The sequence below is a fragment of the Phyllostomus discolor genome, chromosome 4 (assembly GCF_004126475.2).
Source record: "Phyllostomus discolor isolate MPI-MPIP mPhyDis1 chromosome 4, mPhyDis1.pri.v3, whole genome shotgun sequence".
In the NCBI taxonomy this organism is placed as follows: Eukaryota; Metazoa; Chordata; class Mammalia; order Chiroptera; family Phyllostomidae; genus Phyllostomus; species Phyllostomus discolor.
The window spans coordinates 45,728,975-45,756,646 of NC_040906.2; the positions used below are offsets into that span (position 1 = coordinate 45,728,975).

The 27,672-nt window shown below is 37.6% G+C and overlaps 1 protein-coding gene across 1 annotated transcript; it reads right to left on the minus strand.

Annotated features, from left to right (window-relative positions):
• Positions 1-1,751: 1,751 nt before the first annotated feature.
• On the minus strand, positions 1,752-26,040 carry PLEKHA3 (pleckstrin homology domain containing A3). The gene is made up of 8 exons (XM_028510310.2): positions 25,619-26,040; positions 21,402-21,518; positions 15,840-15,995; positions 13,340-13,476; positions 11,713-11,877; positions 8,886-8,929; positions 6,467-6,582; positions 1,752-3,805 (listed from the first exon to the last, which is right to left on the minus strand). The coding sequence occupies exons 1-8, from the start codon at positions 25,656-25,658 to the stop codon at positions 3,678-3,680; spliced, it is 903 nt and encodes a 300-aa protein (XP_028366111.1). The 5' UTR covers positions 25,659-26,040; the 3' UTR covers positions 1,752-3,677.
• Positions 26,041-27,672: the final 1,632 nt, after the last annotated feature.

Sequence of the window (27,672 nt, forward strand, 5' to 3'; positions counted from 1 at the left end):
TTTGGGTAATCACTGAGATAGATGCATAAAAAAACTTAGCAACTTCTAACTTCAGGCAAATATTAGTTACGGGGAAAATAAGATTCCAATAGAAAGGAAATAATGATAGTTCATCACTGGGTTCATCAGAGAACACAATTTATTATCTACTGATTTAACAAGTTGTGATTAATCCATATTGAGAGAGATGGGCAAGATAGGGATATAAGGAAAGTAAATCCTACATGCCATAAATGGAATTCAAGAACCATTTCTGAAACTGATAAATCAAGAAAAAGTAATATTACTATTTCCAAATAGGAAGGCAAAGAGAGAACACACCACTAAGAGTCAAAGGTGCTCGTCTCTGGGGCGCTGAGCTGGGAGAAAGGAAGCTGGTCCTTTTCTTTATAACCCTTCTAGTTCTATTTGATTTTTTAGTGATATGCATGAATTCCTTTAGAAAAAAAAAAAGCTAAATTTAAAAGGAAAAAAATATTTTAAACTTACAAATTCAGTATGAATTCAAAGAAAGGAACTGGAAAGGCATGAAAAGGAGCTCTATCTACCAGCTACAGTTAACTCACCCACCAGGGCTACTGAAAGGGAGGCCTCCTGAAAGGGACTCCTGCAGCCTAACCAGGCTTTCTCCCAGGCCAGGACTCTCCCTCTGCACCGAGTGGCAATAACAAGGCTCAAAAGACGGACCCAGAGGCACTTCATTTAATAAGAAAAGTAAAAAACTGGTAAACTCCAAAATAATATTATAATGTACATGGAGTCAATATAAACAGTAGTATAAGAGTAACATATTACAAGGATGCATTTCCTGAGATCTTGTGATGACTGCTAAACACTAAATGTAATTATGCATAGTGAAAAACTACAATCCAGGGGCAAAGCTTCCATGATAACTATGGAATGACATACTTTATTTCTTGCCTTAGACTTTAAGTTGAAGCAATAGCATTCATTTCTGGACTTGTCCTGATTGAAGATAACACAATAATTCAATGTAATATGACAAAGTTCAAATCTGGTCCATTTACAAAGCAATTCTCATGAAAGCTGCTTTAATCATAGAGGCCTATGATTCTCACACAACAGAAACCAGATACTTGAAAAGAAAAGCAAGTACTGGTGTTGCTTAGATCGCTGATACACAAAGAGCCTCCAAATCTGTCAGCAATCCCATGGCCTAGACAAAGCAGAACAGGGACAACCAATAGTTATATGCTATTTTTAAAAAATCCTGACAAGCCAAAATCCTTACAGAATTGTTCTTATTTGCTTCATCTTTTTCTTAAAATTCAGAAAAGTCAAGCACACCTAAAAATAAACAGGGCCCTGGCCGGGTGGCTCAGTTAGTTGGAACGTTGTCCTGTGCACCAAAAGGTTGCAGGTTCGATTCCAGGTCAGGGCACTTACGGAGGCAACTGATTGATGTTTCCCTCCCACATGGATGTTTCTCACTCTCTCTCCTTCTCCCCTCCCCCTTTTTCTCTCTGTAAAATCAATGAAAAATATCCTCAGGTAAGAAAAAAATACACAGGGCGCCTCAAAATGTAAGGTTCTCTGAAGCATTATAGGTTGCTTCATGCTACCCATTCAGTGATCAAAACCTGGATACATTTAAATCCCCTCAAAAAAACATGATTTCACAAATATATTGGCTCCTAAGAGAAAAAAGTGGCTCCAAGTCACAATAAAAGCCTTTCATAGGAATGTAATAAACTTGTTCAAAGCACCTGTTTCAAGAAGGAAAAAATATGTACCAGAAATGACTGCATTTTATTTTTTAAAATATTTACAGAAAACTGTTCAGGAACTCAGCTTTTGGATAAAGCAATATAAAATGAATTTATTTTCCAGGAGTTCAAAACCTTGTTATAGTGTTTTCATTATAAACCTATCGGTTCAAAAAAGAACTACCAGAAAAACTCCCTATCAGTAGCACCTTGAACTTCATGGTCTTATCACTATACAAGTTCTTACTATAAAAAAAAAATAAAAAACAACAACAACAAAAAACAAGCAAAAAAGAAATTAAAAAATCTATTTACTCAGTATGAAAACTTACTACATTACCAAACTTTTTTCTCAAATAGGACATATGAAGAACCTCTGAGCAGAAAAAGGTTCCACTCGATACAGTCGAATGACCTCTGTGCTATTTAAAATCACAAATACTTTTAAGTAGCATCCAGTTTATCTAAATGCATATTAACGATTATAGATTGCATGAGTCCATTCTAAACTTAAGGGAGAAAGCCTGTAATTACAGATTTACTTTAGTAAATACCAAATATTGACTTTTAAAAAAAATTCTCACATAAGCATACAAGAAAATTTTAAAGTGAAATAAGCCACCCTGTTTTAAGTTCATAGGCAACAAAACAAAAAATATGCCTCATTAGTGTTTTCACTATGAGGTCTAAATATACAAACAAAATCAAAGCAATAATGAATACTATTAAAACCTGATAAAAATTAGACAGAATATCAACAAATGTAAAAAAAAAAATACAATGTATTATATGATAAGTTTGAATGCAAAAACCACATATTTATTAAACACATTATTAACTTAAAAACACCAAACCAGTTTGTTTTAAAGTGCTCCTCATTCAAGACCTTGAACAAAACCATCACTCCAGAGTGAACTAAAAAAACAGTTTACAAGGCAAACACTGACAATAGATATGAACAGAAACTACCAAAAAAATGCTATTTGTTCTTTAATTAAATAATGCCATTCTCAAATAAGTGATATAGAACAGTTTCCTTGAGAGAATTCCTTTTTTGTATAAATATTTATAAATAAAAAATGTCTCTAGATATTCTAAAGAGCTGCAAACATTAATACCTTAAAACTGCAGCTTAATGTCTATTTTAGGAGAAAAAAAGCACTAAAATCCTCTTCCATTGAAAGTCATTTATTTCTCTGGTGGACGTGAGCAAGGTCACTACAACATTAACCTCTTTTCTAGAACAGTGTAAATACCAATGTATACACATCTTAAATTTGGTAGGTCATTGTTTGATGCAACAGAAAAATAAATAAATAAAAATTAAATACTTTAACCCAACATTTGGTATTGACAAATCAGTAGTGTCGACTTCACATATGAAGGACAGCACGATCTGGTTTGTAAAAAATCCTCAGTGTCATGGGATTTGGGCTAAAAATATTTAGAATAGTAAATGTTTCCTTTTTGCTTAAAGGAATACAGTGCAGTCACCATCAAGATGCTATCGTAACTCATTTTCAGCTGGGGGAAAGTGACCATTTGGTCCATGGCACAAGTTACATATATCACACTTCTGTCAAACTGAAACCTTACGTTTATAAGATCTCATGTTTATAAGCTACAATATACTGACTAAGTTGTCAGTCCCTCACAGTTTTTTAGAAAAATATCTACATTTGTCCTTATGGATGTCAAAATGTTACACCATCATTTGTTTAAAAAGAAAAAAAGATGCACATTCATACTGTGAAGTTATTAGGAAAATACTCTTGCAAATAAACTATATAAAGATAAAATACACTTCAAAGGTATGTGGTTTTTGTTTGTTTTACAATATACTATAAAGTGCAGAGAAATCCTAAGGGAAAAACTACTCCCTATAACATAGTTTAATTACAGCAGCTTTTGCATAGCAATACTTAGAGGAAGTTGGACACTTCTGTTTCCTCAGGAAGAGAAGGATGAAAGAGGATCTTCCAATTCGGATTTTTTTTTGGCCATTAGTCTGCTTTCTTCGGGAATGGTTGCTGATGCCAAATCTCCATTAAGTGTATTTCTTGAACAGTGAAGAGGCCCTATTAAGAAATTGATTAAAAGGTTAAACAATCCATCAATATTATTAACTCCAATCCTCTGTGGAGAACATTTTAAGTTTTCTTTTCAGAGACATGAATTCCTTTAGCTTCCTGCTAGTTTTTTTATCATTTGTTTAAAGAGAAAAATCTAACTTTCCTTTTATTGGCAGTCATAAGGAGAAACTTCAGAATTCATGAGATAAATTATGAAACTACCTGAAGTAGAGATATTTATGTTGTTCATCGCTGGAATAATGGATGGCACATAATGGGCAGTCAATATTAGCTGAATTGAATTTAGTCTTTCTTAATTAACTACAGTTTTTTTCAGCCTGATAATTTTAATAATGTCAATAACCTTGCTTTTAGGCAAAGAAACCATGACCCAAAAAAAGGTTACATGCCAAACACAAGATCAAAAATTGGTAACACAACTAGGGCTGCTTCAGGTCTTATTGTTCTCATCAATAGACTTTCTGAGCAAAGCGGACAGGGTAACCCACACTGAAACTTCCCACAGTTCCATCTGGAAAGCAACTCAGAAACTACCGTTCTAGCTGCAAGTGAACACAACTAAACACACTGGCATGGTCCGGTTCCAAGGCAGCTGTACTTTTACAGGTACATACCGTTTAAATTTAACATTAATATTTATTACTTTTATTTTTTAAATCTAGTTAATAAAAATAGGAGCAGCTGCATCTCTCAAAGAAAAGAATATTTAGGGATAAAGACTTTCAACTAAGACTGCCAACTGCAAACCATGTATTTTCTAAGAAAGAGCACTCCTTCAGTCTCTGCTTTGTCTGCCAACTGTGACACTACACATTAGGATAAACAGAAGGAAAACTAAGGATAAAACCTCTGACCTAGTCTACACTGGCCAATTTTTAAAAGTTCTAAAGAACTGATATACCTGTATGTATATGAATACGTATGAGTCTACGGCCATAGCACCCTGAACGCACCCAGTCTCTTCTGATGAATACATATGCGTGTGTGTCACATGCATATATGTGTGATTAGTTTTGTTAACACTCCTTACAACTAAATTAAGGAATGCTTATGGAATAAGGCTTAACACTTAGATATTATATGAAAACTGTGGCTAAAACAGAAGAGAACTAAGGAAAATGGCTAGCTTTGAAGAAATTAATATAGCTATCGCAAATGATAATGTTCCCCTTAAAGAAAAAGGGAAGTGGCATCTAGAGGAAAGAACAAGGCAGCATCGAGAACTTTTTCATGAACTCTGGATTAAAGGCTCATAGATAGAGGGCAGAAAGAACAAGGTAAATAAGAATTCCGTACTACCTGCATCAGATAACAGTGTTTTCCCCACACCTAATCTCAACCCTCTTCCTCTTTTCCTTACCTCCTCCAACTTGTACTAAATGCCCAGGAAGGTTTCTTTCTCCCTCCCCTTTATCACTCTTACCCCTTTCCTTTCTTCCTTCCTTTATCCATTGCCCCAACCTAAATGAAAATGGTAATGAGCACAGAGCAGTGCTTTATATCAATAAGCAGATTATTAGTTCTGTAATAAAAATGGTCATAAAAAAAGATACCATCAACTTCTAAAGATCTGAAAATGGCCAGCAGTTCCTTGTAGATCTCCATTACCTTCCTGAACTCTACATTCTCCTATAGATAAACCTGTTTAACCTGGGTAAGTAATACAACTCTATCTTAATCAATGTTTTCAATGTATTCAAATACTAGAAATCCAACATGGTTGTTTTATCCTACTTAGCCATACTATGAACTAGCTGTGCTCTTCTAGGCAGTCTTTAGATTGCCTAGCCACCACTAGTATGTCATTTCCACAAGGGAAATAAAATCTGTGTTCCACACAACTAACTTACAGATAAATTCTTGGCACGAAATCTGTTATGTAATTAGGAACTGTATGTAATTTCTACCCTACATGCTTCACAGGCAAGAGTAAAGACTTTGAAAAGCAAAACTCTATTGATGGAATTATAATAAGACTAATTGTGTTCAGTGGAAATCATGATCATTACTGTCCAACTAGATAATCTGATACACTTTCAAAGTTTTTTCCCTAAAGAGAAAAATAGTTAAAACTTAACATAAATCACAAAACCTTTTCTAAAATATTAAATCAAAGTATACTGCCAAAAATGTAGAAAGTAGTAAGGGATAAAAAAGGTACAGGAATAAACACTACTATAACTGACCACTACCACCAGTAAAATATTACCTTCTTTGGCCATTTCAGATTATTTCATTAACAATGTTGATGTTTACCTTTGAACTTAGAACTTGCTTTCATTTTTTTCTTAGAAATGTAAACTTGCCCTAAATCCTACCCACAATTTACTTCTTTCTTCTAAAATATTTTTTAAATGCAATTGTGGTGAGAATGCAAGATTTTGGTATTACATGTAAGTCTAAGATACGGTATTTAGGAAGGGTTACTCAGTATGTCTTAGTTAATAACAAAGGCATTTGTAAAAGGATACATGAGCATCTGTTGATTATGTACTGTTTGCTTAACTCTCAATGAAGGAATTCAGTACCAAGTACAATGGCCCAAATATAGTATTTACTTGTCAGTATTCTTCATCCCAACAATTACAAAGACCCAAAATAATTTTGCTGAATAGACCAAAGAAAGACAGACCCCAACTAACTTACTCTCTGGGTCTTCAAGAGACACATCATTACAAGTGTCTGTATCTGAGTAGGTTCTTCGGCGTCGCTGGGAGAGTCGGTGAAGTGCAGACACTGGTTCTTTTACAGAGTGGCTACTCCTGCCAATTAAATAAAAAGCACTAAACTGTAAGGCCTTAAACAAATGAAAATACCCTCAACTTATCTGGAGTTTTAAATGACTTTTCTCTAAATGAAAGAGGAACTATTTTATGTCCAAAGTTCTATTTTAGTAAATTCTACTTGTTCAGAGGTCAGCCCACAAGTCAAATTGTTTAGAATATGGCTGATAACTGGAATAATATGACCCTGTGAGCTGAACTAAATGGAAAGGGGGTACAATGAAAGTGATTTCTTTTACAGAGGAAGATCCAGCTAGCTGGTAGACACATTGGGGGATTAACTAATGTCTGAAAACTAAAAGTTATGGATTTCACAATCCACAGCACAGATCTAGTATCATAACCGATTAAAACAGCACGGTGAAGGGGGACAAGCAGGTGGCTGGGAGCACACTAGAGGTCAACTCACTGACAGCAGCAAGACAAAGATGGCAAATGGAGGCTAAAAAACTATTTTAAAAAGCCTAGAAAAATAAAAAAACTAGAAAAATCAGTCTAAAAAATTCAACACAGAAACAAATCACCACCACTAAACAGCATCTCGGCTATCACTGTATGAAAGCCCAACATTTCGGTTGTTAACGACCTTATTCATCAAGAAGAAAATAAACATTTTTTAATTATTTAATATAAATAATTATATCTTATTTTAGGTAAAAAGGATAAATACAGGTCAGAAAAATTTCTCTCATAAATATAAAATTTTGTCAAAGGGATCAAGCTTCTATTTTTCTGGAAAATTCCGTTGGTGGAACTCTTTATTTCCTGATGAGATTGGATACATGGAGAACATCATCACTGGACGACTCTGAGCACATGACAGTTCAGTCAAAGACTACATAACCATCAGAGGGAGAAAAACAGTGACAGAACAATGATAAGGCCTCTGTTAGCACTTATCCTTAATGTAGAGAAATGCCAATGTCACTATAATCTCATCACTTTCAAATGAACCAAGTAAGACAACCGCAGCAATTTAAAAGAATGTCCACCTACCAAGATCAAGAATACTCTAATAGCCTGGGATATTGGCAAGATCTGTTTAGAAGGTAATTTTTTTAATGTGTTGATATGAAGATATACTTTAAAATACAAACTGGTTTTACAATGAGATACCACTTCACACCAGTCAGAATGGCTATCATAACCAAATCAACAAACAAGTGCTGGCGAGGTTATAGAGAAAGGGAGCCCTAGTGCACTTTCTAGTTGGTGGAAAGGCAGGCTGGTGCAGCCCCTGTGGAAAACAGTGTGGAATTTCCTCAAAAAACTAAAAAAGGAACTGCCTTTGACCCAGAAATTCCACTGATGGGATTATACCCTAAGAATCCTGAAACACCAATCCAAAAGAACCTATGCACCTCAATGTTCATAGCAGCACAATTTACAATAGCCAAGTGCTGGAAACAGCTTAAGTGCCCATCAATAAATGTGTGGATCAAAAACCTGTGGTATATTTACACAATGGAATTCTACGCAGAAAGAAGGAACTCCTACCCTTCACAACAGCACAGATGGAAGTGTACAGTATTATGCTAAGTGAAATAAGCCAAGCAGTGAAGACAAATAGCACATGATCTCACCTATAAGTGAAAACTAATCAACAAAAGCAAACGAACAAGCAAAAAAGAACCAGAGACATGGAAAAAAAGAACAAACTAACAAGGACCAGAGAAGAGGAGAGAAGGGGATAATGGGGGAAACATACAAAGGACCTACGGACAAGGACAACGGGGAGGGGACTGTCTTTGGGAGCAGGTGTTGGACAGGGCAGGAGAGAGCAACAGGGGGGAAATGGGGACAACTGTAACTGAACAATAAAAATGAATTTAAAATGAAATAAAAAATATATCAACTGGTTTTTCTGTCTCCTCAGTATTGTCTTAGCTCCTAACTAAATAACAGCTCAGCATAAATATATAATGCTATAAAAAGCTGTAGCAAAATGAGCAAGCCTAAGCTTTGGAACCTTGATATGTCAAAAATGGATTTCTATAAACTACGGGTTGATATAATTTCAAACATCTAAAAAAGGTACAATAGCTGCCTTGTACAAGGCACTTACCTTGCTGGTTAATTTATTCTCTCGTTTTTTTCTTTACTGAATACCAACTGGGGCCAAGCCCTATACTAAGCACTAAGAGATAAAAATGCTGAGCAAATCAGAACCAGCCTCTGCCCATACAGAATTTATATTCCATATCACTTTATTGTAAAGGTCCAAAGAATTTCCCTAAGTAGGTATAATAAGAAGATGTGACCCAAAGAAAAGGTAGCTTTACCTCTCTGAACTGCAAGAACCAGGGTGACTGACAGAACGCTTCATCTAGAAATTTTAAAAAAGAAGCATAATCCATTAGTCAAGTAGAATAAAGCAGTTCTGATATATTACCTTTATTCAGAGAAAAAGGTAGCTGGCCAAAACAAAAAATATTTTTTTACATACTCAAGTAACATTATTAGCACAATGTCAAGCCTTCTCCCTAATAACCATTAATGGGAATCCTTCTCAACACATACCAAAAATGTGCTGTATTCTTTTCTCACTACTACAAACCAGACTTCATATTTTATATATTTGTGTTTGTATGTATATACATAAATATAAAAAAAGTATACTTAACTAGTCCCCCCAAAATTACAATATTTTTGACAAAAAGGTATATGTAGTAAGCCAAAAAATATTCTAATAAATCCCTCTCACTATATCTTTTAAAGAGCAGGAATAGAGTCTAGGAGCAAAGCTTCTCTTTACCATTCATTATTCAGGAAGCTGTTACACAGATGTTCTAAAGTGTGTTTTTCATGGAAGATGGCATTAATAATTTAAGTCTTTAAAGAACTCAGAAGAAGAACCCTAAGGTTCAAATAGGTTTCTAAAACCATATATTTAAAATACAATAAATAAAATTTATTAAGCAGAGCATCAATAAATATGACAAATACTAAGCATAATTTAGAAGATTCAGCTAATCCACTAAAAAAAAATGGAAAGGGCAAAATAAAACAGATTATTTCAATGTTTCACAAGGTAGCAAGAGAACAAAGTTTATTATACTAAAAGCGAAGAATGGTTGCTTTCATATACAGGGCCCAAGAGTCTTCCAGGTCCAATTCAAGTCTAACCTTTGTCTGATGTAAATAAATGCCTTCTACATTTGTAACATGAGCCATCTAAGAAATCCCAGTTGAAATGATAAGAGTTATGACCCATCCACTTTGTAGTCCAGGGACATCTAATATAAATGACACTAAGATGCAACTGGACATTAGTATCTCCTTGAGCAAATATCACTTCCTTTAGAATTACTCACTTGACATCCCCAATACAATTATCATTCAATCTGTGGATCAAAATGACCACTGTTTGAACTTCTGTGTTGATTTGAAATATAATTGAATACAAGGCAATTTCAACAGACACAATGAAAATAACTGCATAAAATGGTTATAACTATCACGTTAATTTTGGGATTCTCCAATGTTTCAACTTTATTTTTCACCTACTTGTTTTTTTAAAGGATTTTCCCACAAAGACTGTCTGAACTTACTTTCCCTGCTCTATGTCTCTAGAACGAATTACATAAGCCACAATCTGTGCTTTAGGTGAGAAGGAAAACCACACAGCAAGGAAAAGTGAGCAGTGGCCTCTAACTGGATTTCCTGTAATGTTTTATTGATAAAAGGTGTTGGTTTAAAAGAGACAGCTCTTAGAGTTTCTTATACATTAATACATATATGACCTCTCTGGACTATAGAGCATTTATAACAGAAGGCATTTTCCTCAGAAGTTCGAAGCAAGAACAAGGCAGGTTTGAGGTATTTTTATTGTATCTGACTCTATAAAGTACCCTTTAAGTTAAAAAAAAAAAGCATATCCCTTATACGTCAATCTCAGGAACATAGCACCAAATATCCATCTCAAAAGATCATTTTTTTTGTTCAGGTATATGTGTTACTTAACATTTCACAGTATATTTACAATTGTTTTGGAAGCAACACTGTCATACTGTATTCTGCTCAACACTACTGTCCTGTGAGATGTTATTCAAAAATAAACAAATAGGGTTTAATTGTCAAATAAATTTCAGTACTATTTCTCCTTCTCAGAGATTCATCATACACTTTAGCACAAAAGGTATGACAGAGATGACAGAGAAACCCAATTTGTTTAAGTTAAACTAGCACTTCCCAAGCTAATCTGGTCATAAAGCTCATTTTCACAGTACACCTATCTCAGAAGACACTATTAGTCCATCATACATTGATTAAAAACTAGTGGTCTAAATAAATTTAGATAGTTTAGATAGTTATAAATCTATTATAACTAAGTTTGCTGGGGTAGATAACTGAGCCTAGGAGTAAGTTGTACCCTATTCTTTCTTCTAATAAATAAATCTTCAGGTAATTACTAGAATAGTAGCAAGTAGAATAATTGCTAGAATAGGTGGCATTCTTCCTTCTATAAAAGGGCCCCTGAAAACAGTTTCATGAGAAAACATGTAAAGTCTCATCAAACCCTATCTCACCTGAGGGTTCCCCACAACATGCTGGAGCAAGTTTACCAGCTTGAAAAGGACAAGAAATCTACTGCCCCTCTCAACAGTTAGCACCTCACATAAACAAGGCAGATCTTTTGCAATGAGACTTGGATGAAGACACTGATTTTACAGACACTTGAAGTCCAGAGAGATTAAGAAACTTGCCTGCTCAGAGGGTTCGAATCCAAATGCAAACTACAAAATACTGTTTCCCATGTAACATGCAGCTTCAGATTCCTTACAACTTCTGTAAAAATTTGCTTAATTTTATCCCTATGACATGTTTTTACCAAATAGAACAGTTCTCCCCAAACTTGTATCATATCATAGAACCCAGAGAACATTAAAATATTTTCCTGGCACACTGGGGCACATGGCACAGCTCCTCCAAGGGGAGAGGATGGTGACTTTGGCACATGCTGAACCCACCAAATGACAGGGTCCAGTAGAGAATATGAATACAATTTTTACAAATCCAGCTTGTTGACTATTTCCCTCCCACTGCCAGATTCCGGTCTTAAAAATAGAAACATGCAATATTACTAGACGAAAAACAGTAAGTTCCAACCATTTGAACAGGAGAAGGTGACACAGGAGAAACTAAGGGATCCGGATGGGAGAGCTGAAACATCTCAGGTTTAAACTTGGCATTTGCTATCTTCACACATTCCTCAAGCGTTGTGATGAACGTATTACATGTAGCACTAAGTAGAGAAGAGGCCTCATTCATGTTCTGAAAAATTACAGACAGAGTTGAACAAACTTATACACAACTATGTGGAATCATGTGCTACCTTACAAAAATGCAATGAGTAGGACACCTGACTAGGTTATATTCAAACCTATTTAAAATACAATACATTAAAATTAAAGCAACACTCGAATAATAACCATCTGTCTCTCAGGTAAACAATGTATGAAACTGGATTCTAAGAAAAAATAAGTTTTACATTCAAACCAAATATCATACTGAAAAACTGTGTACAGAATTTATCTTAAATAAATCCAACCTAAACAGCATTTTATAGCTGTCTGAATTCTGAAGGTGATCACAGTAGTGGAACACCTGGAGAGTTACTTAGCAGCAGGCATAATTCAGATCTACCCCAGGCCCATTCTCCCATTTCTTCTTTGGTGGAATAAAAACCACTAAATTTTTTAGGACAGCAAAGTGCCCTGACCTTGGGGGATAAATACAGACTGGTTGAAGCCAGTCATGGCTATTCTAGGACCCTTTGTCAAAGACTCATTTTTCCTAGTTTCCATTGACCCAGGCAAAGAAGATGATGAGAAGTCTGCTGGGAAGTTTCTGGAATGTCTTGTCCCCTGGTTTTCCCTCTACCTAGGCTACCCAACTGCATCTTGCCTCTGTGTAGCCTTGGCAGTCACCTTGAAACCTTGGGCCTTAAGAGAAAAACCCAAGACAGAAAGAATGGCAAAGCAGAAAGATGGGACATGCCTGGGTCCCTGATACTGTCCCTGAGCTGCTGGAGCAGATGTGAGGGCACACCTCCAGAAAGCTCATGGTAACTTAACACACGACCATAGGGTTTGATGTGCCTGCAACCAAATGTGACCTACCTCACACAAGATTCCTCCCCAACAGCAGAAGGTAACAGGAGGGGTAGGAAAATTTCTTATCCCATTTCTCCCAAGTTAGGCAAAAGGGCACTAGAAACCATGCTGTCCTTTGAGCCAGAAAGTAATAGAGCTCACTGGTCCTACTTTATCAGAAAGAGTAAGCCTAATTCATAGCCTGAGTTCTGATTCCTACATCACTGTTGTGAGAATTTTTTTAAGTTATATCATACACCTAAATTATCAACTCTTAGTAGTTATGTTATGACATTATTACAAAAGAAAGAGAATAGCAATTGTCCAATAATTTCAAGTAGTCAGCCTGAAGAACAAATCCTGGAATGCTGCTTCCCCACTCAAACCATCCAATTACTGATTGGCTTCAAAGATAGGCCTTGATTCCCTGAAGAAATGTGCTGCTTCCTGCTTTACTCTGCCTGCACAGATACAATCTAGATGATCCTACAGATTTCTAGACAGTCCACAGTAAGGAGAGCTCAAAATAGCTGAAAATAACTCATTCTGAAAATGCTTCCCTGTCATCTTATGGGAAGAACCTCACTCATTAGTTGTACTGCAGAGCATAATCAGACATGAGAGGATCGTCTTTGTTATACCTCTATGCTGGGAGATGAATGATTCTCGTCATGGTGAACAAATTCTTGAATCGTATGAACTTGCTGCATTAAAAGGTCACAGTAGAGGCGAAGTTCAGACATTTTGGTTTTCAGAGATTCACTGGTTTCACTTATTTCTGAAAAGAACATACATAAACATTCAATTAGATAGGTTTCCTATTTGGGGGCAAAACAACAAAATGCAATGATCAAAAAAGACAGCGGCTCTTTCTATGGAGCATGCTGGCCCCTTTCCTAGCCCCTCTGTGTCCCAATGCGCTCTCTCTCTCTCTCTGTTCCGAGTACTGTGAGCCTCCCCGCCCTCTTCTGTACCTCAAGGCACATCTGCACATCTTGTCTTAGGCAGAATAAAAAAATTTTAATTAAAACTACAAATAATATCTATAGTGACAGACCTTGGAAACAGGACACAAAGGCTCAGAGGAAACCACCTTCTCTTCAGATAAATGGAAAAAACCTGGCAGTCACGTGTCAATCATGAGGTTTAGGTAGATTAATTTTTAGAGACAGGGTGATGACTACCGAATGTCTCATACAAGATATTTCCATCCCATCACTCATCTTTCATTAGAAAAGTGCTTACTTTTCTTATTTTGTTAGTTGGCTTTTCTTGTCCTTAACTCATTCTTCCTGTTCTGATGCTTGAGTTCTCTTAATAATATACAAATTCATAATTTTAAAAATGTCTTACACATGAAATTTAGCAATCTTTCACCTGTCCTATATACTGCAAATACATTCCAAGATCTTTCACTCTGTTTTCTTTATTGTATATTTTGGCAATACAAAAGTTTTAATTTTTATGTAATGAAAACCACTGTACATAAACATCCATTTATTTCCTTATTTTCCTTTTATAGCTTCATTTTTACATTAATTATTTTTGATTAAGAGTTTACCTTATTTTGTTTACCATCTCTGGACAGACGAAATATCCAGCCATAATCTCAGCCACTCATATACCAATACCTTCTAAACTACAGGTATAAGCAGCAGAGGTAAAAAAAAAAAAAGACACCCAGCAGGTCCTGGCACTTCTCCATCCCTGAGAGAGTGGCACTCTTTTGTTGTACTGGCCAAAAAGCCACTGCAGCCAGAGTGGACCAGAACAGCTCTATGTGCCCTTTTAACCTAACCTTCTGCCCTATTGAAGCCCATTCCTTCTTTTTAACTGTAGTAAAACATATTACTGCTAACCATTTTTAAATATACAGTTTGCTGGCATTAACTACATTCACGTTGTCGTACAACCATTATTCCCATCCACCTCCTGAACTTTTTCATCTTCTCCAAACGAAATCCTGTACACATTAAACACTATGTAACTCCCCATTCTCCCCTTACCTGGCACCTGGAAACAGCCATTCTACTTCCTGTTTCTATAAATCTGACTCCTCTAGGCATCCCACATAAAGTACAATCATGCAATACTTGTTCTTTTGTGACTGGTTTATTCATTTAACATAGTATCTTCAAGATTCATCCATATGGTAGGATGTGTCAGAATTTCCTTCCTTTTTAAGGCAGAATAATATCCCATTGTATGTACATATCATACTATGTTTATCCACTCATCTGTGTCTATGGACATTTGGGTTGTTTCCACCTTTTGGCTACTGTGAGTATTCATTCCTTCTTAGCCTACCCTTAGCCATGCTATTCCCATGATACTCATTTCATACATTTGAAAATTGTTACATGTTCAATCCTTAGCTTTCATTTTTTAATATCCATAATTTAGTTGCTTTCACTAATTTAAATGACTTCTATCTATTGTTTTTAATTATAAAAATAATATAAGGTAAATTTTAATTATAAAATAATGAAAATAATATAATTAAAATAATTTCTACTGTTTTTAATTATAAAATAATATAGGGAAAAATTTTGGAAAATTGAAACTGTAGAAAAGAAAAATTTAGCAATTACAATCTCACTACCAAGATATAAATATTATTGTTATTTTCACATTATATATGCATATAATTGAATACCATAAATTATTTGCTTTGCTTTTGATTTTTATTTAGTCCTTTTAAATTGGCAATATATATACGATAAAGTCAAAATGTATACAGTGAAAAGTGAATCTCCCTCCCACAAATTCCCTTTCCAAAGGTAACAACCCGACCAATTCTTACATGTCTTTGCCAAGCTGTCCAATGACTACATATATAATTTTGAATCCTGTTTTTTTCAATTATCATTTAATCTTGGGTATTTCCTCACATCATTGAATTCCTTGTGAACATTTTACTGCACATGTAATAACATATCAGCCTATGGAAGCACTATACGATTTACCTATCCATTCCCCTGAAATTCAAACCTTTGTATTGTTTACAATTCTTTTTTACTATGATAAAAATCTATGTATGTAAATCTACATTTCTGATTATTTCTTTGGGATAGATTACTATAAGTGAACAAGACCATTTATATTTATGTAAGAAAATATTCTCACTGCAAGGAAAGTTACCTTTCTCTTTTTTAGTCCTAGTATCAGTCAAACAGGCTTTGGAGCTCCCCAGAGCAACCAGCCACCTCTGTCTTTCGGCTGCATTCACCGCCTTCATGTAGAAATGCTGCTCTCCTGGAATGATTAATTCCATTCGAGTGTTGTCTGCTGAGTGGACTAGGATGATAAACAAAAGGGAAATACAGTCATGGACTTAAGTAAGTTGGGGACAATGAAATCATCACTTCCTCAGTAGAGCAGTTTCAGGCACCGAAGGAAGGGGCTACCTATTGGCACTGTCCAAACCACCCTTCTCACACCTGCCCCAGCTGGCAGTGCTGCCACATGAAAGAGAAAACACCAACAACTACTGAGAAGTGAGAACTAAGAATTCCCTCCCTTGGGGCCAACTGTACCACCTTAAATACGTATGCATTATTCTATTTATGACACAATTTTTACTGATTTCTCTGAAAGCGGTACCACAGACTGCTTTGGCATTTCCCCAGCTTGGGACAGTGCCTGGCATATAGATGAAGCACAATAAGTGGAACTACAGCCACCTTCCATTAGAACAAAAGTTTTCAACTAATGGGCATATCATAATCACCTGGAAAACATGAATGTTTTGGAGACCTTCTCCTCTTCCCTTCCATCCTCTTCCTCCACTCCTATACCCTACCTTTGATACTCTAACAAAAGAGAACCGATGGAGAATCATGCTGAGCCAATGCCAAATCTTGGTTATAAGACTAAATGTGTTACATTGTCATTAATCACCACTCAGCTCAGAACAAGGAGGGCACAGGGATGCTAGAGCAGGAGAAAAAAGAAGTCTTTGCTCTAGTAGAGGTGACAGTTTAACCAAGGAAACAAACTGACACACTAAAAATAATCAAAACACCTAAATGTTGAACTCTCTGGTACAGAGACTTCAAATGTAATTATAATGAGAATGGTAAGAAGAGAAAGAAACTAAAACAGGCTTTGAGAAGAGGGATTTTTGAAAGCAGAATCTGCTTAAAGTTGAAACAGTAAACTGCATGAGAAAAGTTCTGGATGAAGAAATAAATATATGTACTGAGAATATCAGGAGACAGGCCTGAATGGAGCATTGTGTTGCATTACAAATAATGATATTCATAAATGGAGAAAGGGTCAATGATGGGTGCAAAAGATTTCTTGACTAGGCTAAAATTACTGAAATCCCAGAGCTCCAAGAGTAACTCTTTTCTGCTATTTACTAATACTAGTGAAAGTACCAATAGCTACTATAAGAGAAAAACAATGCTCTAATTTCCAATGATGTTTCTACAGAATGAAACTAAAATACAATGACTCATTTTTAAACATACCAGAATTTATGTTATCAGTCAAGGGTTGTATCCTCCAAAGTAATCACCTGAGAAGGCCACAAACTTAAGAACAATGCTTCCAAACCTCCAACTTCTTTGAAAAATGGACAAAATCTCTATATGTAAAACTGCAAAACATTACTGAGAGAAATTAAAGCCCTAATTAAATATAGGACTATATACCATGCTTAATGGATCAGAAGACTCAACACTGTCCTCTCAATACAGTCCTTTCTACACTGATATATAGATCAATACAATTCCAATAAAAATTCCAACAAATATTTGTGGATATTTATAAGCAGATTCTAAAATGTCTAAGAAAATGCAAAGGGCCCGTAATAGACAAGACAATGCTAAAAGAGAACTAAGATGATTTCAATTATCTAATACTAAGAAGTATAAAGCTAAAGAAATTAAGAAAGTGTGATATTAACACAAAGATAGAAAAACAGGCCCATGGAACAAAAGTCTAGAAAAAAAACACAAGTACACGGTTACTCACTTTGTGAGAAAGGTGTCTCTACAATGCAGTGGGTGAAAGGTTGGTCTTTTTAATAAGTGATATTCGGTCAACCGGATTCCATACATGGGGGGAAAAAAGCGTCTTGACCCTCTACTTGAGATCATATACAAAAATAAATTTTAAGCAAATCACAGACCAAAATTAAAATTAAATATAGAAACTAAAACAATAAACTTTCAAGAAGGTAACAGAAGATTTCTTAAGTGGGACATAAAAAGTTCTAGTTAAAAAGTTGACAAACTGGGTTTTAATAAAATTAAGAACTTGTGTCCATCAAAAGACACCATTAACAGAATGAAAATGCAAAGGACAGAGCTGGAGAATACCTTTGCAATACAAAAGGTCATTCGGACTATACAAAGAACTCCTACAAATCAAGGTGAAAGACACCTGAATTTAGAAATCGGGCCAAAGAATTGAAAAGGGACTTAAAAAGAGAAAGTTCAAATGGCTACTTATATCTGAAAAGTACTCAACATCATTTATTGAAGAAATTTAAGTTAAATCACTGTAAGAAAACACTATACACTAGAAATATTAAAAATCTTAGCTAATACCAAGTTTTGTGAAGGATGCAAAACAGCTGGAACTCTCATACTCTGGAAGGTGGAAAACAAATCGGTACAACCACTTTGGGAGACAGTCTGGCACTACCTGTGACAAAGAGTCTCCCTCTGATCAAACTTGAGGCAGGCTCCTCTGGGCCCTCTGCTCCACTAGGACTTGGACTTCCCTCCCTGTCTTTGTAGAATCCAATTTTAGCAGGAATCCTGCCAAGTCAGTTTAGCCAGAATCCACTATCTATACCTGATCTCCCTGGATATCTGACCAAATTCCTTTTCCCTGCCACCCCCCCAGGAAATATCTGATCACCCTGGCCCGCCTTTCACAAGAATCCTGTTAGGTCAGTTTGGCCAGCATCCTCCCTGTATCCCTGAAGTTTCCTTTTAGTAATTTCCCATCCACCTATCCCCCATTCTGCCCTTTGGCTATAAATTCCCATTTTTCCTGTGTTCAGTATTTACAGTTGAGCCCAATCTCTCTCACCCACTGCAAAACCCCACTGTTGTAGTCCCTATACCTGTTACAGTAGACCTGAAAAGCCTGTCTTACTGTTTTAACCAGTATAAAGAGTAGTTTTTCAATATCTGTTAAAAGTTGATTTAGCAATACCACGCCAGTTCTAGATATAGACTGAACAAAAATGCATATATATTTCAATAGAAGAAATACATTACAATGTTAATGGCAGCCTTATTTATAATAATCCTAAAATGGGGAAAAAATTCAAACATCCATCAATACTAGAATGGCTAATCAAACTGTGGGGTGTTGACACAATGGAAATACTACACTCCAATAAAAATGACTGAACTACTGTTACACAGAACAGCATGGATGAATTTGACGAACAAAATGTTGAGGGAAAGAAGCCAGACAAGAAGAAAATACTGATTTATTCCATTTATAAAATGTTCAACACCAGATAATACTTATCTCTGGCAATAAAAGTCAGATTAATGGTTATCTTTTAGCAGGACTAGTGGCTGAGGGGACGTGATAATATCCCATCATCTGAGATGCTGATAATATTCTAGTTCTTCATCTGGGCGGTAGATACACAAGCGCATTCACTTTGTAAACATTCTTCAAACTGAATATTTAAGATTCATTCCATTTTATTATGAGTCTATTATTCTTTAATAAAATGAGTAAACAGAAAATAACAACAAAAATGCTACTGTAGCCTAAAAACATTTTGGAGTTGTCTTAGAATTCTGCTACTTAACAGTCTTTTGAAATCCTCAAGGTTGGCAAATATTTGAACTTTGAATGTAGTTTGATTTCTGAGTCTCATCAAATCTCACTTGGAATGAAATCTGGGGAATGAGATAAAACCATCTTTTAAAAAAAAAGATTTAAAAAAACTCATGCTTTCAATGTGCTCCTCTTGTGTGATTTTTAAAAATAAAGCAACAAAATTAATCCCGTATATTTCAGGGGACTTACAAGTAACAGTACACCAGTCTGAAATATTTCTGTATCTTATATAACCAAGGCTCCCTGTAGGGGTTTAACACTCACTCTTCTAGAGCTCTAGTTTTTTCCTTCAGTTCTCTTTGAAGAATTCAACACTTTTCATGATCATTTTGCCTGACCTCTCCTACCTACCTCCACCCTACACACCCCAACCACACACACAAATAAATCAGTGGTCCATGAAACCTTCCTTCATGAAAAGTACAGCATGATGTACTGCTTTATTTCTCTCATTCTGGAAGAACACTGTATGGAAAGGGAGGTGAGAGGGTACATTTACAGCAGAGAAACCTGACAAACTGCCTCAGCCACAGAGTCAGGGTTAATTAAGAGTGCTATGACATGTTCATAGTACACACTCTTGTTATGATGTGATGAGAATGGCCCTTTACCTCTGTGATTTTCTCCCTTTAAATCCATAACTCCAATCTAATCATGGGGAAAACATCAGACAAATTCCAGTAGAGGAACTTTCCTACAATATTTCTGACTAGTACTTGTCAAAACTCTGAAGATCGCCAAAAAGAAAGAAAAGATGCCCTGACCAGTGCTGGCTGGAGCACTTCAGGTCTGATCCCTGGCTGGAACATCTACCCTGGTCAGGGCACATACAAAAAGGCATCCAGTCAATGTTTCTCTCTCACATCCATGTCTTTCTGTCTTTCTTTCCCTTCCCTTCTCTCTAAAAGCAACGAAAAAATATGCTCAGGTGAGGATAAAAAAGAAAGAATGAAAAGAAAACATTACTACCCAGAAGAGCTTATCTCTGATTCAGCAAAGAACCAGTTTATGATTCTGACTTCATACTTTATCAAAAATCTATAGAGTTTCTTTATATTCAGCTTCCAATTTGTACAATTTCTTTCTACAAGGATGAAAAAGAACACTGGTGAACTCAGCATAGATACATGAGTGGCATCCACAAGTAATTGTCTTTCAGCCCTGGCTGGTGGGGCTCAGTGGATTGAGTGCCAGCCTGCGAATCAAAGGGTCACCGGTTCCATGCACAGTCAGGGCACATGCCTGGGTTTCAGGCAAGGTCACCAGTAGGGTGCATAAGAGGCAACCACCCTTTGATGTTTCCCTCTCTCTCTCTCTCTTTCTCCCTCCCTTCCCCTCTGTCTAAAAATAAGTAAAATTTTTTAAAAAAAAGAAATTGTTTTTCAAGTCCAACCTGGAAGACATGCACTAGTACTTTGAAATTCAATTCAAAGTATGTTTAGAGAGAAATATCAAACACTGTACTTAACAATGCTAAGTGCCGCTCCTGGATGCTAAGGAAATAAATGGTATTAAAAGATCCCTACTTGGCCCTGGCCAGGTGGCTCAGTTAATTGGAATATCATCCTGTATAGCAAAAAGGTTGTGGATTTGATTCCAAGTCAGGGCATGTTACTTAGTCTGAGGGTTCAATCCTGAGTTGGGGTGTGTAAGGGGGGAGCAACCAGTCGATGTTTCCCTCTCACATTAATCTCTCTCTCTCTCTCTCTCTCTCTCTCTCTCAAATCAATAAGCAAATCCTTGGGTGAGGATTATATATAAATAAATAAATAAATAAATAAATCCCTACTTGGTTAAAAATGCTTTTTTCCTGGTTTTGTACTATGCTACAGAACCCTTTACTTACCTTTACATAACTTCACAGTCCTCTAATTCACTTACCTTTAATTTCACAAACGGCCATCTTTATACTTCCTTTGCTCCCTTTGCAAACATCATCTTGTGAATCATAGTAGGACAGGATTCCATTATCTAAAACAAACCAACGAGGCTGCCAACCTGCAAAAACATAAACAACAAGAAATTACTTTCATCACATAAAAAACTATGATTTCAAAACTTACCATCCATTCTATTTCTTTGCTCTAAAATAACATTTTGACAATGAATTTTTTAATTGACAAGCCTTGCCCAAACTGTTTGGCACCAATCTCCTCTTTGCTGAGAAAGATTTCTGAGGAAACCTCTAGATCAGCATAAATATGAGGAATAACACCTTTATTCTGGCTCACAACCTTCTCACTAACAACCCGTAAGGCCCGTCCTCAAATGCAGCCCTACACAGGGTGCAATATAACTGTCCCCTTTTTTCTAAAAGGGAGCAGAGTTTGGGTCATGATATAATGGAAAAAGCAAAAGAAGACCTGAATTCTAGCCCTAGCTCTACTACCATTCTTTAGCTGGATAACCTAGGACAAATCTTTTTATTACAATAAATATCAAAAATGTCCATCTCTGAAATGAGTGAATTAAATAAGAGGACCCATTAGGTGCCACCCACGTCTCTAATTCTACAATGTGACCTTCCCTCTCTTATAAAATACGTTTCCTAAGCAAACTCCTTTGCACACAGCTGCTGGATGACTTCCAGTCTCTTAACCAGAAGATGCATGCCCTGTGATGAGAGCATGGATTCCTACCACCTACTTCTCCTTGCTCTGCTGCTGCACGACTCCCGCAGAAACGCTAGAAACTGCAACCATTCATTTAATTAGTACTTATTCAGTGACTAGAGCACACAGCTATCACAGACTTGGCTCCAAGGCAAAGCTGGGGATGAGGATGATGGCTTTTCTCAAGCTCAGGTCCCACTCTTGGCAAGCCAAACTCAGTGTTCCCTGAAATCTTACTGAGCATGCTACTAATTTACAACAGTTCGTTGATTAATAACATGGTGACCATGCTGAAGGGAGTGTGACTGTCCCTGTTCTTTCTGTGACTATTAAATCACAATTCAGCCTGCTCATTTTGGACATAGCCTACTACATGATTACTCAATTCCATATTTCCAGGGCCAAATAGTGCCAAGACAGTGACAGATGGGGGAAGTCATTCTTACATCCTAATGCAGACCCAGGATTTACCTACCCAAAACCCTTTACCTGTAGCATTTTTAAAATGGCAATGCTGAGTCATCATAAAAAGATTAAATTTCATAGCAGGGAATGTTATAATACAATTCGGAGAAATGGATATCCAAAAAAAGTTTCTGATGCTTGAAAAATTGTTTTTATTAAATACTACATTCCCTAATGAGGCCTAGTAAATTAGAAGGTAAGTTCTTTTGGTCCATGAACTTTAACTTATTCATTATTGCATTCCCAGCACCTAGAATGGTGCCTGGCACATACAGGTACCAAAAAAGTGCATTTCTCAAGTGACTGATTGAATGAAAGATTAAATACCAGAAAAGTGAGATATTACATGTTATCCATAAGAGTATAGATATGCAGTATATGCATGAGAGTATGTTGTATTGAACATGCATAGAAATGATGAAGACATTATCTTCCCAAACACTAAGTCACCTGGGCAAACAAACTGTAAGCAGAGTATGTGAAAATACACTCCTCCACCCCAGGCCCAGTGTGATTTCGTAAGCTTGCAATGTTGTAATTCAGTATGTCTTCAAAACAAATATTAAGAAAAATGATTCATTTAAAGTTTATAGCAACTTGAAACATGTCCATGGTTAATTAATCTACGATTGTTCATTATCTCTTCACACCTTTTTGAAGAAATACTTAATAAAACAATCTCTAATTGATTCATACATTCATAAAACGGAGGGCTATATCTGTAAAAAAAAAGATTCATAGATATTCTCTCTTTTAAATTCTTTTTTTAAAAAACACATTCTTTTTATCTCCAACTACCATATGTTACTAAAATCCTTATTCTCTACAAAGGATTCTCAAAGAACACTGTGATTGAACTGCAAGGTTCCTTAAAGATCACTTAGTATGAACAGCTGCTCAGCTTTCTGACCTAAGATGAACTAAAGTTAATAATCAGCATGCCACTGAACCAAATTTAAATTTTAAAAATGGAACTCTTTCAACCAGAAGATTTAATTTCATCAAGCTTCTACATTGCATACTAGCAGTTAACTTAAATGCTCTGCAATGACTAAAACCTTAAGCACATGTGGTTAAAAAGTTCAATGAGCTGGTGTTCAGTGCCACTGAAGATGAGAAAGACAGCCAGCAACCAAGACCACACATTTCAATACAGTAATAAATTATGACTCATCTCAGTAATTGCCTGTTACTCTGGGTTATGCATAAGCAGCTCCTTCAAAAGACCTCCCAAAACACATAAACATTTGCAATGAGATGATCATTTGCATCTCAAACCACAGAAACTACTGTCTTAAAGTTAATACAATATCTCAACTAAAAAATATGAAAATGCTTAATAAAAAGTTTGCCTCATTTTTAAATGTTTCCTGTTAAAAGATATTTATAGAAACAAATTGTTTGACATTTTGGTGTAAATAATATAACACATCCATCTATCATTAAAGATAAAACATTTGCTACTATAAATCTGGCACGCCAATGTAATTAATTTAAAAAACAGGCAACTGTAGCTCGGTACTTATGTCTCAAAGTGTTTATGCGCAGATTTTGAGCAAGGTCAGGCAGACACAAGTTGAATGTACCATACAATTACGAAGAGGTAATACTTTTGGCATGGTGAAAAAGTGGGCAGCCAGTCAAGAGTTACCTATTATACTGGACCAAGAAATCTGTTTGCTATTTAATCTTATTTAAAACCCATTATGCTAAGCAAAATAAGCCAGGCTGTGAAAGACAAATACCATATGACCTCACCTTTAACAGGAACCTAAACAACAAAACAAACAAACAAGCAAAATATAGCCAAAGACACTGAAATAGAGGACAGACTGACAGTGTGCAGAGGGGAGAGGGGAGGGAATTTCAGGGGAATTTCAGGGGAATTTCAGGGGAGAATGGGAAGGGTTTACAGGAACAAATATAAAGGACATATGGACAAAATCTAAGGGGGTGGAAATGGGAGGGAGGTGGGGAGGGCTGGGTGGGTGGGCTGGGATGGGAGTAAAGGACAGAAATCTGTACTTGAACAATGATTAAAATAAAATTAGAAAAAGAAAAAAAGAAAAAAACAATAAAACCCATTCCTTTTCCTCTAATTTGGTGAGATCATAGAATTCTGGATGGGCAGGCGCCTTCAGGATAAAGTAGTTGATTACTCTGGCCTTGGATTGAGCTCTTGAGAGAACAAGCGACTTGTGGTTACAGCTGGTTGATGGCAGAGATGGGTCGAGAACTCAGATTTGAGAGTCCTAACAAGTCAGGTGGTTAGCGTCATGGCAAAGGCCATTGTGTACTGGTCTCATTTCTACAGAAACACCTAACTGGGGAGTTCCTTCCAACCCCCTTCATGGGTGAAACTGACTTGCCTGCTCCACTTCGGAACATCGCACTCTCTTCCACATATTTCTCACACCTTCCTGAATTCCAAAACATAAAGCTACCTCACCTACAACCAACTCCTAAGAGAATATTACCCAGGGACAACTTCCAAAATCATGCTTGCTACGCTCAAACTTCAAGAGGACTATTAAAATAAACGGCGTTGCTAAGGAAAATAAAAAGAAATAATTTAAAAAGAAAAAGATTTCTTAAAATTAAATCCTAATCTTAGGGGGCCCATTCCAGTCTTATACACTGACAACTCAGTTATTAACAAAATGTTGAATGAGGTGTAAATAAGGTCAGAGATTGCAACAGCACATGTAGAGTGCCTGAGAATTGTTCAGAAAGCTACAGGAGTAAGCAGTATTATTATTCCAGCCAAGAAGTGGTCAGGTGCACTTCCCACCCCCCAGAAGGCGCGCCGTCTGAACTGTGTCGCCTGCAGAGGCCGGAGGGGCTCTAACAGGGACACGCACAGGAATTAAGCCCGGGAACCAAGGAGATTCAATTCGCTGAGGGTCACCACGGGCCAGGCAGTGGGAGGGAGAGCCCCTAACCTGTCTTCTCCGCAGCCTCCTCGGCTAAGCCCGCCCGAGCCCCCTGCCCGCTGCCCCCGGGGGGCCGGAACCCTCATACCAGTGAGATAGTTGGTCCACTTGTACAGAACCCCCTCCATGCTTCACAGCCCGGCGCCGCTCATCCTCCTGGCCCGACGCCGGCCGCGGTGAAGGGGCGAGCGCAGAGCCTGGACAGCCGCTCCCGGCCCGCCGGGCCCCTTCCCCGGGCGGCCCCGAGCCCCCCTCAGCCCGCGCGCGCGCCACGGGTACGTGGCGGGCCCTTAGAGGCCGGGACGACGGCCGCCGCGTGGAACTCGGGGGCCGTGATGCGCGGACTCAGACATCCCCGGCAGAGCTAGGGCGGCGGCGGCGACAGAACAGTAACCGCAGCCGGCCCCCCGCTAGCGTCTCCGCGCCCCGGCTGGTCCCTTCCGTGCCCCGGCAACTCCTTCCTCCTCGCCTGCCTTCCTTCCCCCCGGGCTCCCCGTTTGTTTTCATTGACCCCGACGTCGCTTTCACTTCCTGGTTGAAAGGGGCTGGCAGGTCCCGGGAAACCCCTCCCCGGCGGCGCGGCTGGAGGAGCGGGCGCTGCCGGCTGCGGTCCCACCGCGGGCCGGGGCTGCGCGAGGGCGCGCTGGCGTCGCTCACCCTCAGACTCCCAACCCGGGCGCCCGGCGTCTCCTCATCCTCCCTCCGGCCTGTGGCTGGGGGTTCCTTCGGCTCCCGCCGCCGCAGCGCGGACGCACCGGCCGACCGACGCCCAAGGCCGGGACCGAAGCCTCAGGGCCCGGAACTAGCGGACTCGGACCCGGAGCCTACCCAAAGCGGGTGGTGACTTAGGTCTCTCAGATTTTCTGTAACTGAGTCTCAGGTTTCTTCTGGTTGCCCCCCCCCCCCCCACAAGAAAATAAAAGACTTCCAATTTAGGTTTCTTCCCATCCTCACATTCAGGGGGTCGAAAGGTCCCGGGAACGCGGTGTGTCACTGAGAGTCCCCTGGCCTGGAGTTGCCAGGGACCCCAAGGAATGAATTGTCGTTTGCCCTAAATGATAGCCACGACTTCATTTAGAACAGAAAACATGGAATCAAACTCTGGAGCTTATTTTATTCTAAAAATGGGGGTTTTCCCCTAGCTTTTATGATTTTTAAAAATCACTTTTGAAAATGATCATCTTACAGAACTGACAATAATTTTAAGATTTATGGAATTTTGCAGGCTTCAGACAAAGCAGTAACAGCAGGCTCAGTGTTGTGGCTTTTCTTAGGATCCCTGAGGCAGAATAATTTATCCCCTTCCAGAACCTAATTTAGGCCTAAGCCTTTCTGGGTAAAAAGTCTTTGAGTATTCACTTGGAAATAAGGTGAATTGGTGAATTGATACAGAGATGGATAGTTGGAGATGTACTAAATCAAATACAGCTAAACGTTGATAGGCTCCAAGTTGTAGGTGAAAGGCCATGGTAATTGGGTGGTGAAATTCCATTTTTCTGTATGTTAGAAAGTTTTTCATTCTTAAACGTGGAGGGGTAAGCCTGGCTTTGTGTCAGACTTGTCAAACCCCTATGCACATGGGCTGTGAGGCTGGAACAAAATGCCCAGCACTGAAAAGACACTAAGTCCTCCCTCCTCTTCTGCGTAGTTGGGTTTCTGCTTTCTGCAGTTTCAGTTATAGGAGGTCAGCCACGGTCTGAAAACATTAAATGGAAAATTCCAGAAATAAACAACTCGGTTTTTCAATGGTGCCTTTTCTGCATAGCCTAATGAAATCTCCTTTAGCCCTACTCCCTCCTGCTAAAATACGAACCATCCCTTTGCCCAAGCACATCCATGGTGTGATGATTAGTACAGTAAGATTCTGAGAGACATCACATTCACATAACCTTTATTACAGTCTATTGTTGTTTTATTATTAGTTATTGTTCATCTCTTACTTGTGTGATTTTTAATTAATTTTTATCGTAGGTATTATAGGAAAATATTATAGTACAGGGTCTAGAGCAAAGAACACCCCTTTTATTATCATAAGCACGTAATTCTGGAACAAAGTATCACATTCAAGCACACCACATACATTTTAGGTGAGATGTTCAAATTAAAACTATAAATAATTACACCCATTTTATTACCCTTCCG